At 47.0% G+C, this 16,900-nt stretch overlaps 4 protein-coding genes across 4 annotated transcripts; 1 reads left to right on the top strand and 3 right to left on the bottom strand.

The window, feature by feature from the left end:
• Positions 1–753: 753 nt before the first annotated feature.
• On the bottom strand, positions 754–1,246 carry FSST1_006118 (uncharacterized protein; the record flags this gene model as incomplete). The annotated part of the gene is made up of 2 exons (XM_083232456.1): positions 754–999; positions 1,238–1,246. 2 exons carry the CDS (start codon positions 1,244–1,246, stop codon positions 754–756), a joined length of 255 nt encoding a protein of 84 aa, XP_083089548.1.
• A 1,130-nt stretch (positions 1,247–2,376) lies between these two features.
• Positions 2,377–3,402, top strand: FSST1_006117 (uncharacterized protein; the record flags this gene model as incomplete). The annotated part of the gene is made up of 2 exons (XM_083232455.1): positions 2,377–2,433; positions 2,971–3,402. 2 exons carry the CDS (start codon positions 2,377–2,379, stop codon positions 3,400–3,402), a joined length of 489 nt encoding a protein of 162 aa, XP_083089547.1.
• Positions 3,403–3,882: 480 nt separating this feature from the next.
• On the bottom strand, positions 3,883–4,182 carry FSST1_006116 (uncharacterized protein; the record flags this gene model as incomplete). Its single annotated transcript, XM_083232454.1, has 1 exon — positions 3,883–4,182. The coding sequence occupies one exon, from the start codon at positions 4,180–4,182 to the stop codon at positions 3,883–3,885; it is 300 nt and encodes a 99-aa protein (XP_083089546.1).
• Positions 4,183–11,891: 7,709 nt separating this feature from the next.
• On the bottom strand, positions 11,892–12,637 carry FSST1_006115 (uncharacterized protein; the record flags this gene model as incomplete). Its single annotated transcript, XM_083232453.1, has 3 exons — positions 11,892–12,206; positions 12,378–12,587; positions 12,635–12,637. 3 exons carry the CDS (start codon positions 12,635–12,637, stop codon positions 11,892–11,894), a joined length of 528 nt encoding a protein of 175 aa, XP_083089545.1.
• Positions 12,638–16,900: the final 4,263 nt, after the last annotated feature.

Genomic DNA, 16,900 nt, shown 5'->3' with positions numbered 1-16,900 from the left:
CTGGAACGCCCCCACGACATGGTACCAAGATACGAATAGTATCTACCCTATATGCTTCTTGAATTCACAGGCGGAAGGACGTAGCCATCATGTCACGAGGATTATTTACGCTAGGAGCATAAGAGATGAAAGTTTAGCATGTAAGTTTATGCTACTTAGGCAACGAATTTATGATATTTAGGCTTTCTTATGCCTCGAAGTTGAGGGCGATGCCGATTCATGTCCTGAGTTCCTTGCCTTTTTGCTTTGAGTCGTGCGCTGCTCAACAAAATCCTTCCCCTTCAACACGACGGACAGATACAGGAAGTCTTTGTCCTTTCGCTCTTGCCAACCATCTTCAATTCATCCTTCCTAAGCTAACAGAGATGCGGTTCTAGTTCTCGAATTAGTCAGTTACCAACTCATCGCGCGCAAGGTGAGAGCAGGGCCCACGCTGAAGAGTAAGTAATACAAATCAATGTTGTCGGAGTTTCTACATTCTGTGATCAATGGCTTTCAGTGAACAACAGATAGAAGAGGGTCTATCTAGGCAGTGGTGCTACTCCAGGCGCAGCATCGTGATGTTGAGATCATCCGCGAGACTAAGTGGTGAGCGAACTCTCGCCGAGGTGATCTAAATACTGATAGTCGAGTGATCGATGAGACCTGTGAGGATTTAAACAGGCCACTGCGCCCGTATAGCTCGATACCGGTTATTTCCACACCTGTCCGTGGATTATAAACGCCGTCTTCATACACCATCTAAAGGCTCAGTTACAGGTCCTTAGTGGCCTCGGCCGGTGTTTCCTTCTCTTCCTTGGCTACAATATAGTTGACCAGGACCTCCAGCCTCTTCTCCAAGGCTTCGATCCTCTTCTTCAAGGTCGCAACCTCCTTTACAGTCTCATTGGCCTTGTTGATGGCCTTTTGAGAGGTTGTATTAGCCCCTTCGGCCACTGCGTTTGAGGAGAATTGAGCATCTTTGACCTCACTGATCTCGACCTTCATCTGATTCTGGGACTAAAAAATAGTTAGATATAAATTAGAATAGAATGCAAGAAGAAAACTTAAGGTTGCCATCAAGGTCTCAAATAGTTCAACAGGAAGATGTTAGTGTCGGCAAAGGAAGCCCGTGTCGAGATATCAGCATGTGCGCTATGCAACAACTGGACCGAGGTAGATTCCAAGAACTACGACAGAACTTTCAAAAGTGGAAGAGATCTTGGTTTAGACGGGACTCGTACCATTCTTTCCTTACATATCTCATGACGACAGGAAGACGTAAGTCTTGCGGCGGTGGGTATGCTGTGAAGGCGGTTGCGGAAGGTGCTGTGTGAGCTCTTGCATAAGCAGTGGTTTTGATGCAGCTGGCAGTGAGGAAATGGAGGCTCGATCAGTCAATTCAAATCACGTGGCGTAAATTAATGAAACCGCCGTGGGATTTGCACCAGTTCTCAGGTGACGACGCATACCTGTTGATTCTATGCGAACCTCTGTATCACGGGAGCGTTCTGGTAAGTGGGGGGATTTTAATGAACAACAGTGCCAACTTCGCATCACAAGTGGAGTGATTTCCATCACCCACTTCATACTTAAAGCACAGGTTATCAGGGGTGACGTCGCTCAAAAGCCCCCTCATCTAAGCATTGAACATGATCTTGGTCTCGGAAAGATATCATCAAGCCCTCTAGTTCGAGGATAATATGCTCAAATCATCTATAGGTCAAAAGATCAAGAATGAACACGGATTATGCAGAGTTGATAGAAGCGCAGATTCCCATGGCAACAGGAGAATGCGGCAAGAACGTCTTATCCCGATATCAATGTCCCTCCCTCTGGAGATTCTTGCTACGTCAGTCGTTCTTACCATATTCGCTAACCATTGCCTCTGTCAGCGCCTTCAATCCACCACCTGCATGTCATCAAACTCCATCGACTTCTCTCCTTTCATTACCTGACCATCCGTCATCGTATGCCAACAATCTCAGATGCCTCGATGACACCCGGAACTTTATTTTTGTTCAACTTGTCTGGTGGCGCACCACATCCTTCAACATAAAAAGGCGTGCAGCGAAATGATCGTCAATCCTTCGATGTTCATCGTATTGAGAAGTACCGCCATACCAGCCAGGTATACATGGCGAAGTCGGCCCCTTGCCCTAACTGAACGAGTCAAGCTCCAGAAGTGTGTTGATCCAGCCCTCGGAGTATCAAAAGAGTTCTTGGAGGCATAAGAGACTAAATCAGTAAGTCAGCTTATGCTATTTAGGCCATATTCTTAGGTCATTTATTTCTATATTCTAAAGCTGGAGGTTAACTTTCCATTGTCATTCAATAGACCAACACCGAATTACAGGTCTGTGGAACAATCCAGATAGCGACCTCAGGAAACAAATCATGGAGGCTATTATGACACTCGACTGGACGCTTATTGATGCCATTCGTATCGGCTATGTACGTCGATCTGAGTGAGACAGGGGAAATGGGCCAGACGAGCCTGTGAAACCCGTCACCTTCCCGATCTCTGTCCAACCAGGCAACTTGGGATTTCAGCAGCAATAACCTGCAAAGACATCCTTCGACGTCATGGCATCTTTGGTATTGAAGTTGATGGAGTTCCTTTACAACATTTGATGCCGAAAATCCCGCCCCTGAGCAATGGTCGAATCAAATTGAAACCCCCATTTACCGAGTTGATTGGGCCTTCTATTTCTAACATCTATTCGCGTCGTGAGGGTACAAAAGGGTTCTATGTTCGTCTGGAAGACGAACCGCTACTTGCCGTGACCTGTCGGCACGTCGTATTCGACGAAGGCGCCAAGAATGAGGAATATTGCCACAATGAAACAGGTCAAAAACTTGTTATCCAACAAGCCAATGGAACTTGGGAAACAAACGTTCACAAGCTTGAAATGACTATCAGATATCAATCATGCATTGACCTCGCAGCGTCTGGCTAGGATACAAATCGTTATCTCACTGAGAAGGCAGCCTCAGAAGCCATTCTTTATACTGGTAAAGGATCTGGATAAACGCGTTATCGGACATGTCCTATTCTCGCCTCGTTTTGATCGTGGAACCTCAACTCCTCAACCAATTCGTCGTGGACACCCCGTGCGAGGGTGGCGCCTTCGCGACTGGGCTCTCATTGAACTGGATCAGGCCAAGCATCAAACGACATTCCGGATCCAGAAGAACAGAGTCATGGGTGAATTTGAGGCCATAAATCTCATCGGTACAGCGATGACCGGCGAGTATTCCAGAGAAGAAGCTTTGGAATGCATCAAAAGTCCTCCACTAGACACAAGCAATGGGGTAATTACCCTTGCAGACGAACCTGTTCCGGAGACAGAGCTAAGGTTTCCAGTGGATGTGTCAAATTCCATGGGTGAGAATGTCAAGATGGTAGCAAAGTTTGGTTAAAAACGGGCTTTACTGTTGGGGTTGCGAATGAGGTTCTATCGGTGAGACGAACAATTGAAGGCGACGACAAGGTTTGGTCCGATGAATGGTGCATTATGGGTGCAAAAGCCAAAAGTTGTCTAAGGAAGGCTTTTTCTGCTAGAGGAGATTCTGGTTCATGCATATTTGATTTGCAAGGGCGGGTCGCTGGACTTCTGATGGGTGGGAAGGACGTTAGTGATGACTGCGAGTAGGATATCGATTATGCCACGCCGATGGAATGGCTGCTCAAGGACATTCGTGCATTGGGCTTCAAGATTCGTTTGGCGTATATGACCCGGAAAGCAAAAAAAGCTGAAATAAGTACTTATATAAAAATAAATAACCTAAGAGCCTGACCTAAAGAGCATAAACTGAGCTGACAATCATATCGCACAACTTCCCAACCCTAAGTAACTCATTGTGCCACTGCCTTGCGTTCCGATTAATTCCCCTAGTAAATCAAAGCTTACTTCGCTTTGCCCGCTCTACATCCCGAGGGCCACCTTTGGTTGGGGTCACCTCATTGTCCCTCTTTCGCTTTCGTTGGCTAGCCGTGCCACCTGGTGTATCGGCCATGTCAACATCAGAAGAACCAGCCCCATCATCCTCATCATCACCCCCAAGAACATCAGAAAGGCCAAACAATCTCTGCTCAGGACCTGGGCCACCAAAACCTTCCTCCCTCCTCGTCAGGTTCATCCTGGAACGCAGTTGAGTGCTGGAAAACATCACTGTTGACATTTCCGCTCCCATAGCCATGTTTTCGTTGAAGGCCCTTGTATGAGCTATGCAATGTGCCATAATCATGTATAGGCAGGCGAAGTTGACACACATGTGAAGTGAGCCGTTGTCGGGCTTCAGATAGCGTCTCTAACGAAACGAGAGCAAAGAAGGCGGCAGAGAATTTATCGGCGTTCTTCGGTGCGGTGTTGCTTGACAACAGTGAGATTCTGAGGCTACCCACCAGAAGTTAGTTTTTGTCAAATATTTGTGAGTATGACACACACCTTGTCTGGCTTAGGATCATCTCCGACCAAAGGCCCATTGTCTGGAGGCTTGTCTTCTTGGGGCCTCCTCAAGGCATAAGAAAAATTGGCCACTAGAAGCATAAGAGACGAAATTGGCAGGTCAGTTTATGGTACTTAGAATAGACTTCTTAGGTTATTTATTTTTATACCCGAAAACTGAAAGGCCAATTTTCTGTTGCCTGCCAGGACCTTTCCCTAGATAGATAGAAACGTTCCAGATGAGGACCGTCGGACTTCGTACATTTAGTGGCCGGGTTGGTTCAGGCCAAAACGAGATGACTGGCGATCATGGAGATATGTCCTTTCCCTCCACACAACTGACATGCAAGTTGAGGATAAGAAGCCTTCGCGTAGAGCTCAAAGGGGGAAGTGTATCCCAGCTCGTGTTATCCCCCAGACAATAAACTTCTTGGCCTTGTCTTTAGAGGGTGTCTTATGTCAATAAGATAAACAGTTAGAAACTGGTTAAGAACTGAAAAACTCCGGTTGAAACAGGTTCTCATATAGAGACCAGATTGAGAATTCGGGATCATACTGCTTAGGAGCTGGGAAATTCTGCTTTGCTGCTGGTCGCACTTTTGCTTCCTGTAGTAAATCCATAGTCGCGACGCATTTGTGAAATTGCAGGAAGATTGACATTGTTGAATGGGACTGGGCGTAGGAACTCATTACAAGTTAGCTTAGAAATAATTCTTATATAATAAGAAACATACTTCAATTTCATCCCAATTGACATTGATAGGGATACTAAGTTCCATTTCATTTGGCAATGTAGTATTATCCTCCTAGAACAGATTAAAAACTGAAATACAAATAGTTTAAATATATACTTACTTCAGTCTCGTGGCAATATAAGCTGTTTGTTGCCCAATTGTCAGATTCATTGTCCGGGAGGTACTGGTCAGAAGCATCGAATTGAGAATACCAATCCTGGAAAGTATAGAGATTGTTAGCCTGAGAAGTTTGCAAAAACGGCCGTTTTGGAGTTGGCTAGGGATTATTTCAAGAGTAATTCCAAAGACTTACTAGGCCGTCAAAAGAAGGTATATCAGCAGGCGACAAGACACCCAGGGGTTCACTGGCTGGAGGTGATGCAGCCGGCGACGAAACAGCCGGCGACGAGGGGACAGGGGACAAGGGGACAGGAGTACTCTAGACTATATTAGCTTGTATCCCCATAGGAATGAACTTGGAACTGATTCTTACGTTGTGCTCATCATCAAAGAGTCTGCGTGCAGTAGGCCTATTGCCAGGCCCCTGGAAATAATAAGTAAATGAATCATCCTCAATATAGGTATAAAACATACCAAGTGCTGTGAGCTGTCCGAGAGGTCTGAGTCGCCGACCAACTCGTTCGAGAGCGGCACATGGGAAGTAGATAGAGATGGACCAAAGATAGGAGTAGGTTCCCCAACCCGAGTAATACTCATAAGGCTAGGAGGTGCCTCAGGTTGAGGAGAGCGACCACGGATGTTCGCTTTCCTTGGGGTCCAATTGTGCTCAAGGTTTGCTCCAAGGGCTGAATACCACAGAATCTTATCATCTTCAGTTTGTCTTTTGAGCCGCCCTGGGCGACGTCAGCACGGTACGGAAGCGATCGACATCTGCTCCTGTGTTGCAAAAGGGTCTAAAAACGCTGCTGTTAGACGATTTTATTCATAGATACCTAGTGGAAGATAAGAGCTTACCACATTGAACGATATCGACCCGGAGCGCCTGTGTCGGAAGTTTGGTGAGAAGTTGAAAAAAAAGGCCGGGTAGCACAAACAAACTTCTCTCGCGGCTGCCTTTCTGGCCTCCACTTTCTCTTCCCTTTGGTACTGTACTAAGGTACTTCGTCAATTTACATTCACCAAAAAGGCTCTGGGCTTTTTCCACAGTAGCGCCCAATGCCGTTCAATATGGTATGCACTTCATGATATTCTCTGCTACCTATCGCTGAGCTAGTCTAAATAGGTAGCCTTGGAGTTTTACAGATGGCGAGAATCCGTCCGATATCCCATCCGCGATGCAGAAGTTTGTTCGTTTTGTTCTCTCCAATATCTGACAAAAGCTAATATAACAGCAGCCCAGATATGTCCATGATGCAAAACAGTCCGATGCCGTGTTTATTGAGAGTAGTACTCGACGTTCATCAATTTCCAGCGATCCCATGACAGCATTGCATTCTCTAGCAGACCTCTGAACATGTTTCGGGCGAGTTGGTACAATGGGCAAGGTGGGTATTTTGAAGACGTCTATTGCATAACTTGTAGGCGCAATCAGCTGCAGTATGTCATCATTTACTACACCACCTGGCTTGACGTTAAGTTAGCTTCATTATAATGCAAACGATCAATGCGCAGCGCTTCTCATCCGGACCGCGTCTCCCGAAGGCAAGACCCTGAAATTCCCAATAAGAAGGTCCTGAGAAAATCATAAGTGGTCGGAACGGTACCCAAGACACTTTTGGTTGTCTTATGGGAGAGGTGATAACCCCCCTTAAGAACCCTCAGGGTAGACGAGGAGCAGGCCTTTCAAGAATATTGGCTCTCAACTCCATAGCCGCTCGCCGTCAGCCACCGAGAATTGTAGTCATATTAACAATATACAAACGCTTTATTCTTCTTTGTGTGCGGGAGGCACCTTTCGCGTCTCTGCTATTGCGCGTCGCATATTATCTGCAGCACGACTTCATTCGGCATCGCCTCACAAGGTAAGATCCATGCGACTCTGACCCAACTCAAGGGGCTTCTAACGGTTTCTTTTGCTTTGAAGATAGATACTGTGATGATACCCTCAAACTCGGAGGCTTTATTCACGGCTTGTCTGAGAGCATGCCAAACTATCAAATTTGACAGTGTTGCCTGCTAGAAAATCAACAAGAGGCAAAAAACACTCCTTCCAACCTCATATCCGACTTTGCACAAACCAGCTTTTGTACAGTACCACTCGGTACCAGACTAGCCAAGACGGTATGTTTTCCGCCACGTTTGTCTTGCTACAGCTTGTCTAACTAATCTTCAAGTTTGGCGGGAACACAGGGACGCCCTTCTCCCAAAGACTTAAAGCATACATATACCTCTTAGACTTTGATCCAAGAGTGGCATCATGTGCCAACCTACTGAAGGAGCTTCCTGGCGTCGATAACGCCATTTTCGACAGAGCTGGTCCCGAGTTTATGCAGGACATCTTCGACAAGCTTCCTCCACCGATGAAGACTTGCCTCAGGGACATAGCATCCTTCGCTAGATTACCTTGTTTCATGTATCGCTGGCTCCAGCCTCGGGATATGAGGCGCTGGCCGCTAAAGGCATAAGGGACGAAATTAGTAAGTCAGTTTATGCTCTTTAGGCTATAGTATTAGGTCATTTATTTTTGTATCCTAAAGCTTAGAGCTGACTGTTACCCACCAGTTCGAAAAAGGTGCAACTGATGGAGGTCCTCTACATCCTGAACAACAACGTTGGCTGAGACTTTCTGCCAACGCCTACGTCAAACCCCTTTTCTAGGACTAGGGTCTCTCTAAAAACAACAAATCACTGCGCGTGCCTGATATCATGCATCTTTACCATCTGGAAGGGGAGGTGCGATCTACCGAAAACTCATTCAAGCCTACGCCCCAAGAGGAGACCGAGGCCGAAAATCTCGCACTCAAACTCCGCACATCCCAGTCCCCTGACGCCATCTGTACCAATATCCTCGACTGTAAGTCGGCCGCCAAGCTTGCAAAGAATGCCAACCGCAACAAGGCTCTTCACCAATTTGCCATTGACAGCTTGTTGAACCATGCAGAATGTCACCCGTATTTACAAGACTCGGTGGATCGCATCAGGCGGAGATGTTCTTTCTGAGGAACAGTATGCCTCGCTCAAACAACATATCGAAACTTTGTACCGCAATGCAATCACCGACTTCTCTGGTATTAGTAACGACTACTATTGCACCTACCCCTCTGTTGATACGAGAACACCTACAGCCTGAGCTCATCATCGCCATTCCGCGCCCAAGGCATGGGTGATTCATATCCTCTGACCGTTTGCCGCAATTGTAACGAAGAGGGTCACAAAGCAGCTGGTTAACTCGACGACTCCCGAGCTTCGAAAGGACGTTGGCCACAGAATGAGATAAAATTAACTGTGGTACAGTTTCAGCCAAATGAAATGGTTGATGAACTGTTTCTGAATAGATTCTGAGTCAGATCGTGACTGGCTAGATAGAGGTCGTTAACTAGGATTGTGAATGGTACATGAACTGTTTCTGAATCAGTTCCACATCGTGACTGGTCAGGTAGAGGTAGCTATCTAGTTAACATCCTCGTTCTCGACTTGGCCATTGTCCTTATCGCCAGTGTTGCTTTCACCCCCATCTTCATCGGGTGCATCAAAGCAGTTCAAAAAATCCTCGACATCAGCAAGTCACTCCTTAAGCTTCTTGATCCGTTTATACTCCCTCTTGTCCTTGTTTTCCTTGGCCTTAGCCTCTTTCTCCCTAGCCTCTTGCTCTTGCCTCTCCCTCTTCTTGTCTTCCTTTTTCTCGGCCTAAGAATGGAGAACATGTATGAAGGTTCGTTCAGTGTACGTGATAGAAATCTAAGAAGGGGCAGTTAGTTCGGAGGGAGAAGCTGGCAGTGTTGCCACAATAGACACTGACCTCAAGACCTCTATACCCTAACACCAAGTGCATGTGTCGTTTCCTGATACGGCAACGAGAATGGCCTTCCGGAATGTCTTAAGACCTTCACTGCGCCATGCGATTGTCACAATTGCGACGAAATATGCGAACCACTAGACCAACAGGATTGGTCACGGATGCATCTTGCTCTTTCACTCATTCCTTCTCAACACGGGTTCTAGAACGGCCTGCTGCTGCTGGCGTTTGGAAAGAGCAGGGAGTGACACATGCCATCTCGTCAAGGGATCCCAAAGACTTTAGGCCGTAGACGAAGTCACACTCCATTCGGAAACTTGAAGTATAAGCAAGTTTGTTGGTCTAATAACCCTGTAATAGTCCAACAGACATGCACAACTTCCGATAACACACTAAGCACGATCTCCGATTCGTGCCCATGTACATCGACTGTCTCGTCCCTACACAGGTCAGATTGTTAGTAAATGGTTCATCTTCACCAAATCAAGGCATATACCTGATCGCGATCCATTTCTCTTGAGTGAGGCCTGCAGTAGTGATTGCAAGCCAAAAAGACTTCCAATGGCCCAAGTACGAGGCGTCATGCAACAGTAGAAAAGAGCGCATTACGCTGCCGCACTACACTCTAGCCCATTGCGAGTTCACCTAGTCTTCCCTGATCGAAGCCTCAGACTCGAATAATGTACGTGTAAACATAGAATGGTTACTTGCCAGTTGTGAGATATAAATGGTAGGGCTAGTAAATGCAAGCATATGTTAAGAGACGCTCCTTGGCTAAAGCTTATAGGAGGTAAGCCGATCCCGCGTGGCCTTGGCGGCGGCACAATCGACAGTCGGAGCAATCCCGACTGCAACACACAGCCCGTCAACTATCGGAGGCCTTGCAACAAGTATCAGATACTGCAGAATGCAAATCAGTTGTTATTCGTCCTCGACCGCATAGGCAGTCGCTGGTAAACGCCGCATAGTCTTTTGGGTAATTGGCAGGGAAGGTCCTGGATCTTTTGATATAGAGCATCAAGCACGGCAGAGACTGCCATTCGGGTTTCGATTCTTCATGCCAGAAGCTTTATGAAGTGGGTGCAGATTCCTCTGATGACTTGTACCCAGCCGCTGCTGGGCAAGCTAAAACGTGTTGGTATTGAAGCAGAGATCCATGCAAGGCCCTAGCTCGCCGTCAGGATGTTCCAAGTCTCACAGCTTCTCAATGCATACCGGCTGCATGTCACAATGTTGAAATGAGTCTTGTGCAATCGGTTTGCGTTTACCGATCAGGTGCAGGCACGCATGGTCCTGTTCGTTCCACCTCGGCCATTCAAGCTTGCTGCGTCCCCATCCGCACGTTGCTCACTAAATGTATCTCTGATCTCCAGCTTGGATGGAGCAAATGTTGTAGGATGTTTACCCATGAACTATCACAGTATTCATTGAGCACGTATATTCCTGTTTCCAGGAATAGAGGTCATCTTTTCTTTCTGCGTCGCGGTCAACAGAGTGGAGGATGGAGTTTTGAACAAGCCCCCAGAGCTATCATTGCCCACATTGTCTTCGTTCCAGTGCACCTTGCCCCTTGCACGGCCCCAGATGGACTAGCATTGATCGTCCCATAACTCCATACCTAACCAAATCTTCTGGTTCGTGTACGGTTTCCCTTCGCGTAATTCAACCGAGACAATGTAGCGTATAGAGCAGGAGAACATGAGGATCTGCTTCCAGTTCGAGGCGGCGTGACTCTCTCAATCGTTTGAAGGCATCAGATGACCCCTACACATCCTTATTGATAGGTCCGAGAACGCGTTGAGAATGGAGAGTTTGGAAATATTGTAGTGTTTCGTTGTGCGTTACGAAATGCCGGTAGGATGTTGATCGACAGCCTAAGTTGGTAGCAAGTTAGTCAGATGAGTGAAATAGAGGAGTAGATAACATGCCTAATGAAAGCCTGCGATAAAGAAAGACAGCTTGTTGGATCTATTCCCTCTAGATTAAGAGGCAGATTGCTATTCATCTAGTTAGCATTCTTAGTTGGTATAGGATACTGGGAGTATCGCGCGCAAAACAACTCACTCTGTTTATTCGATGATACGGGCGTATGATAGGCATGGACAGAAGTGTTCCAAAACATCGCGAGTGTGCCGCATAAATCGATCAGTCGCCTCTGCCACTGATGGGGAAGTGTGCGAGGCGCTTCACCCTCAACTTGGCCTTTATCGACTTAAGCGCAGATTCAACCTCCCGGTCGCTGAGGGAGGGACTATAATAGGTCTTCTTTGGGCGGTATCAATGTTGTCATCTTACCGTACCCGGCGTTGCTGTCATGGGTGAGCGAAATCTTTTGGGTCGGTCGGTAGGTCGCAGAATTACTCAACAAGAAGAAGGCATCAGGTTGAAGTTATGTTCGGTGTTTGAGCTATGAAATGAGTTAGCTTATGACACCACACGTTAAGGTAGAACTTGCTTATGATTTGTTCTTCACTGAAGGAGGAAGAATGCAGGCTTTGTCAAGGTCACGATAGTTATTAAATCGGGAAGAAAATTTATGAACAGAATCTTATCACGTCACCATAGCGATCATACACTCAGAGATATTTATGGCTGCAATGAATGGGTCAAGTTGTTGAAATTGATCCTGCTAACTGTTCCTGTTGATAGAATAAAACAACCTCCGCCGCCACTCCCACCAAACCGGTCGCCCCTTTTGATGTTTGTTTGTCGTTTCCATTTTCCTTGCATGTCATTCATGCTCTTCGTGCTCATACTCCATCACCTCATTTCCTACTTCATAGCCAGCGATCAACCCATTGTAGACATCGTTTAGAACCAGTCAATATGATCTTCGGTAACTTCATCCTCCAAGAAGAGGTCTTGGGTATGGTCGCCTGTGATAACCCATGCCTTGGGTGTGAAGTGTGCGATGATGTAGTTTGTCGTTGCATCAGTCAAGTTAGAGGCATCGTCGATTATGACAAGATCAGGCTGAAGATCTTTCTGTAGGACGGGAGAGGCGCAATCAGTATGAGTCGTTACCACAATACCAGAGAATTCATTCGCCAGATAGCCGTCGTTTAGCATACGAGGCATGGGTATGATGTTTGGTAGAGGTTGTGATTCATTGCCTTTCGAGAATCCCTAGTCTTGAAAGGTTCGAGTCAGACGTTCATGGAATGTTTCGACATGAGATTCGTTTTTCAAGATGTACAGAACTTTGGACTTCGGTGCATCTTTGACGCCGTTGCCAAACATTGCAAAAAGAATAAGTGTCTCCATGAGATGTGTCTTGCCGGTCCCAGCGACGCCTACAATAAAATGCAGTCTTGCGTAGGACTCGCTCATGTCCGTGAGACATTTCTTCATCCCTTTCGGCAGCTTATCGAAGATGTCTTGAATGAAGGTAGGTCCGGCGTTGTTCATGACAACATTGCCAACACCAGGCAGCTCCTCCAATAGGTTGAATTTCGATACAAGGCTTGTGTCGAAGTCCACAAGGTACCGAAGCGCTTCATCGGAACTCTGAAACTAGTTAGAGAATACAGCGGAAAGCATCGTGAAGAGCTTACCATCTTGTCTTGGTGGTGTTGTACCCTAGGTATGAAAGCTGGTTTGTGGAGTGCAAGGTTGGGTGTGAAGTAGAGGTTGACAAAAATACTGGGTGCGTGCGGGGTAGAATTTTGGTGGATATGTGTGCAATTATTTTTGTGGGCTAGGGCCGAGCTGATGGTTGCTGGGTCAGGTCAGTAAAAAATATTATTTGGCAGATGAGCAGCGCTTACCAGACAATGGGGAAAAAATTGAAGATATTTCGATACAGCCTCGTCTTAGGCGTGAGGGAGGATAGTGGCGAGAAGTGTGGTGTTGTAAAGTTTGATACGGTTTCCTACTGGTTAGTCATTAGGGGTGGGCAATGACAAGGCCCGAACGATTATAGCCTCGTCTGAAGCTTGAAGGAGGATAGTGGCGAGAAGATGTGGTGTTGTAAAGTTTGATACGGTTTCCTACTGGTTAGTCATTAGGGGTGGGTAATGACAAGACCCAGACAATATTCCGATACAGCCTCATCCTCGGCGTGAAGAAAGTGTTGTGGCGAGTTGTTTTGATGTGAAGTGAAGTTTGATACGTGTTCCTACTAGTTAGTCATTAGGGGTGGGCAATGACAAGGCCCAGACAATATTCCGATACAGCCTCATCCTAGGCGTGAAGAAAGTGCTGTGGCGAGATGTTTTGATGTAGTTCATTGGGGGTAGACAATGACAAGGCCTTGGACGAATAGTAGCGGGGAGAGACGGGTAGGTAATGCAAGACCCGATCGCTTTTGAGATGCGGCAGCGACTCGGCCGTGAGAAAGGTGTGATGGCGAGAAGAGAAGTGACGAGCCCTCACGGATGGTGTTGAGAGGTAGTTGACAGGCGCAGGGTGCTTCAAAGAGTTGATGGTAAAAGACTGCGGCGAGCAGTGCAGCTTAGAAGGCACTCGCTACCAGGTTCGGGAGCTTGGCCTTGGGTAAAGGTCCTGATATCGGGAGCATGCTTGAAGAGGACGCTCAATGGGGGTCTTGAAAGCGCTCTGCCCACGTCACCTGGGGGATACTCTTGGTGAATTTGTTGACGAAATCGAGTGTCGCCAGACAGAAGCAGCTTGGTGCTAATGGTACTAGCCTCGGAAGCTCTTGGCGGTCGTGGTACAGTTGAAGAAATGATGCCCCTTTCTTCCATATGCAGAACAAAGTCATGAATTACATTCACCAGTTGTATGGCTGTGTTTGGTATCGTTGACGCAAATACGAGTCTGGCAGAAAGCGCAACTGGATCGTATGAACGGTCTTGGTCACGGGTCTCATGGAATCGGAGATGTGTGTGCCTAGACGTCTCGCATGGTGTACCACTGGCTCCCGGCGGGTGAAGTGCGATGGAAGAAGTGATGATCTGTCCACATATAGAGCACCGCTCTAGCGGACACTCGCCAGATGTGTGCCCACATTTGGCACAGTTGCTATAAGAATGAGTCGGACGAAAAGCAACGGTGGCTCGGTTGACCGTCTGGATAGTGACACTCAGGGCATCGGGATTATGTATGTCCAGAATTCTTGGGCGTGGTGCACTACTGGCTTTCGACGAGTGTTGTGCAGTTAAAGAAATGGTAGCCTTTTCGTCCACATGCAGAGCAAAAACGATGGAAAGCCAGGTATCAGCTAAATTCAAGGCTGTTGCGGAGCATGGCTCTCTGGATGCAATGTCGCCATTTCAGTGCGGGAGAGTCTCTTGTTGTAGGTAACGTGAGTCCTTTTCAAAAGCATGTCTCGAAAGGATCCGAGAGTTCTGGCTGAGGACGAGAGGTGTCCTTCCATATGAAGGCTGACCCTGTGTAGAGCAAACGCTTCTCAGCAAAGTTAGCATTGAAGTTCTAGGTGACACTCATAGAATGACCCACCTCTCTTACTTATGCTCACAACGGCCGATTTGATCGATGCCGATGCCATGAGCATTGCATGAGGTATGCAAAGTGCTGTAATCACGTACAGGCAGATGGAGATTGGCACACATGTGAAGTGAGTCATTTCCCAAATGATTGAAACAAACGCAGAGAAACCGGTAGAGAATTCTTCGGCGTTCTCAATGAGTGTGGAATTTTGTCGCATCTCTCGGTTCCGTGCTGCTTGACAATAGAGAGATTTTGAGACTGTCACTAGAGGTTAGTTCTTGCTAAATTTTCAAGAGCATGACACATACCTCTTCTGGTTCAGGACAGTCTCCGACCAAAGGCTCATCGTCCGAAGGCTTGTCTTCGTGTGCCCTGAGAGGAGTGTTTGGGGGGAGGGGGCGTCGAGGGCTCCCGTAGAACTCCAAGACGGGTTAGAAAAGCTCATTGATATGTAGCAGAGGATGTTATGAATAGCGTACCATCTTGAAGGGTATTATATGCTGCCGGACAAGTAGTCAAGAGTTGTGTGCGGGAGGGTGGGATGCAAAAGAAGAAAACAGAGAGGAGAAAGTGGAGGCGGATGAGGAGAGAAGAGATTTTGAAAAGTAGGCAGCAGCAAGAAAAACTTGGTCACCCCCTCAACAGAGAATAATTCAAACAGAAACAAAAACAAATATCTAGCTCAAACACTGGACAGGTAGAGAGAGCCGCTGGCAGCTGTTGACGGCCCGTTTCCAGTGCCACCCAGTGACACGGCATGCATTAACGTATATTTGCCAACTCCCGTGACAAGGAGTCTCTGGTTCGGAGAATCTCAGGTAGGAATCAGAAATTATCAAACATATGTTTTATACAAAGTTTCTAGGCACTGAGGCCAGTTACAAACCGCAGATAAATAATTTAGAATCCCAATCAGGGGCAGTTGAAAATCATTAATGCTTGCTCGCCTGTATATGATAGTTTGCATCTGGTAATTACTTTTTTATCATCTCGGATGCTCTCTAAAAGAGAGGAGTCATTCTAATAAAATGTTCCTCGTTTGCAAGTTTCGTGGACTGTTGCCGGAAATCAATACGGAATTAACACTCATTGAAAACAGGGCCACCAGTAAGATTGTTAACAATTAATTTAACTTATTGGAACAATCCGATACCGAACTTCTGTTAAGTAATCCAATACTGAATTAATGGCCGTTACTTGCCGTGGCATAATGCATTGCCAACAGCCGCCTGCAACAAAAACGCGATTGAGCCCAACCTGCAGAGGCCTCGATGCCGTGCAAGATCTCGCTGCTGTCTGAAAAACTCACTACCCCACTTGCTATTTTTCGAAATATCTCCTTCATTTCTTCTCTGGCTTCTCATTTTCACACCAGGCTTCCCGCACATGGGTGCTTCCAGTCGGCCGTTCAACATGGTAAGCTCCTATCCCCCGCCTTCTGCCAATAAACTCGTCTAACTACCTGGCTCAAGGCCCTGGAAAGATGTCATCAAACCCTTTTGCAGGACAGGGACATTCGCGTGAGCTCAACAACTTGCTGCGGCAAAGGCCAACATCACCTAGGCAAGATAGGTCCTGACTCGAGACTCAACTCTTTGATCGGCCACGAGAAGAATCAGACTATACGCGGACGCACTTTTGAACTCTCGCGTATCTATGACTTTATTGCGGAACGCAAAGTCAACAAGCACATCGAATCTTGCAAGAACTGCAAGACACATGGCCATGCGACTACTAAATGCAACGATCCTGACATCGATATGTCTGAGAAACCATGTTAGCGAGCGTCTTGCGGCGAAGAAGGCCACACTACCACCTTTTGTCCGAAACGACTTTGTGGCAATTGCGCACAACGCGGTCACACATCTGGCGAGTGTCCTCTAGGACAAATCGTGTTCTGCATATGGACAGGTCACCACCCCTTCAACAGCCCAACAATACTCGTCGAAAGCTAGTGGTGCACCACGTGCAAGAAGTCTGGACATACACAATTCCAATGCCCTAGTCACTGCCGCGACGGCCAACCTGAAACACTGCCGTTATTTTCACAGCAACTGTGCCGAACGCGGCCACACATCTGGCGTACCCACTCGAGTATCTCCTTTCTTCTGCATGTGGACGAAAAGGCCACCATTTCTTCAACTGCACCATGCCCACTGGAGGCCAGTGGTGTACCAGCTGATAACCAGAACGGCAACTAACGAGCTTGAGATGGGAAGGCGATGATATCTGATAAGTTTGATGTTACATGAAGGGTTAGGCGGTGGTCATGAAGGAGGAATAAATCAAAGAACGAGGTGTGAAGAGAATGCAAGGAAAACAGGAAAGAAAAATTGAGACCAGTTTGATGGGAGTGGTGGGAGTGGTGGGAGAGGTTGTTTTCATTCTATTGACAGGAACAGTTAGCA

Source organism: Fusarium sambucinum, chromosome I (genome assembly GCF_050947815.1).
Source record: "Fusarium sambucinum isolate potato_lamoka chromosome I, whole genome shotgun sequence".
Lineage (NCBI taxonomy): Eukaryota > Fungi > Ascomycota > Sordariomycetes > Hypocreales > Nectriaceae > Fusarium > Fusarium sambucinum.
The sequence above is the reverse complement of the archived record's forward strand: the minus strand, read 5'-3'. Positions and strand labels throughout refer to the sequence as shown.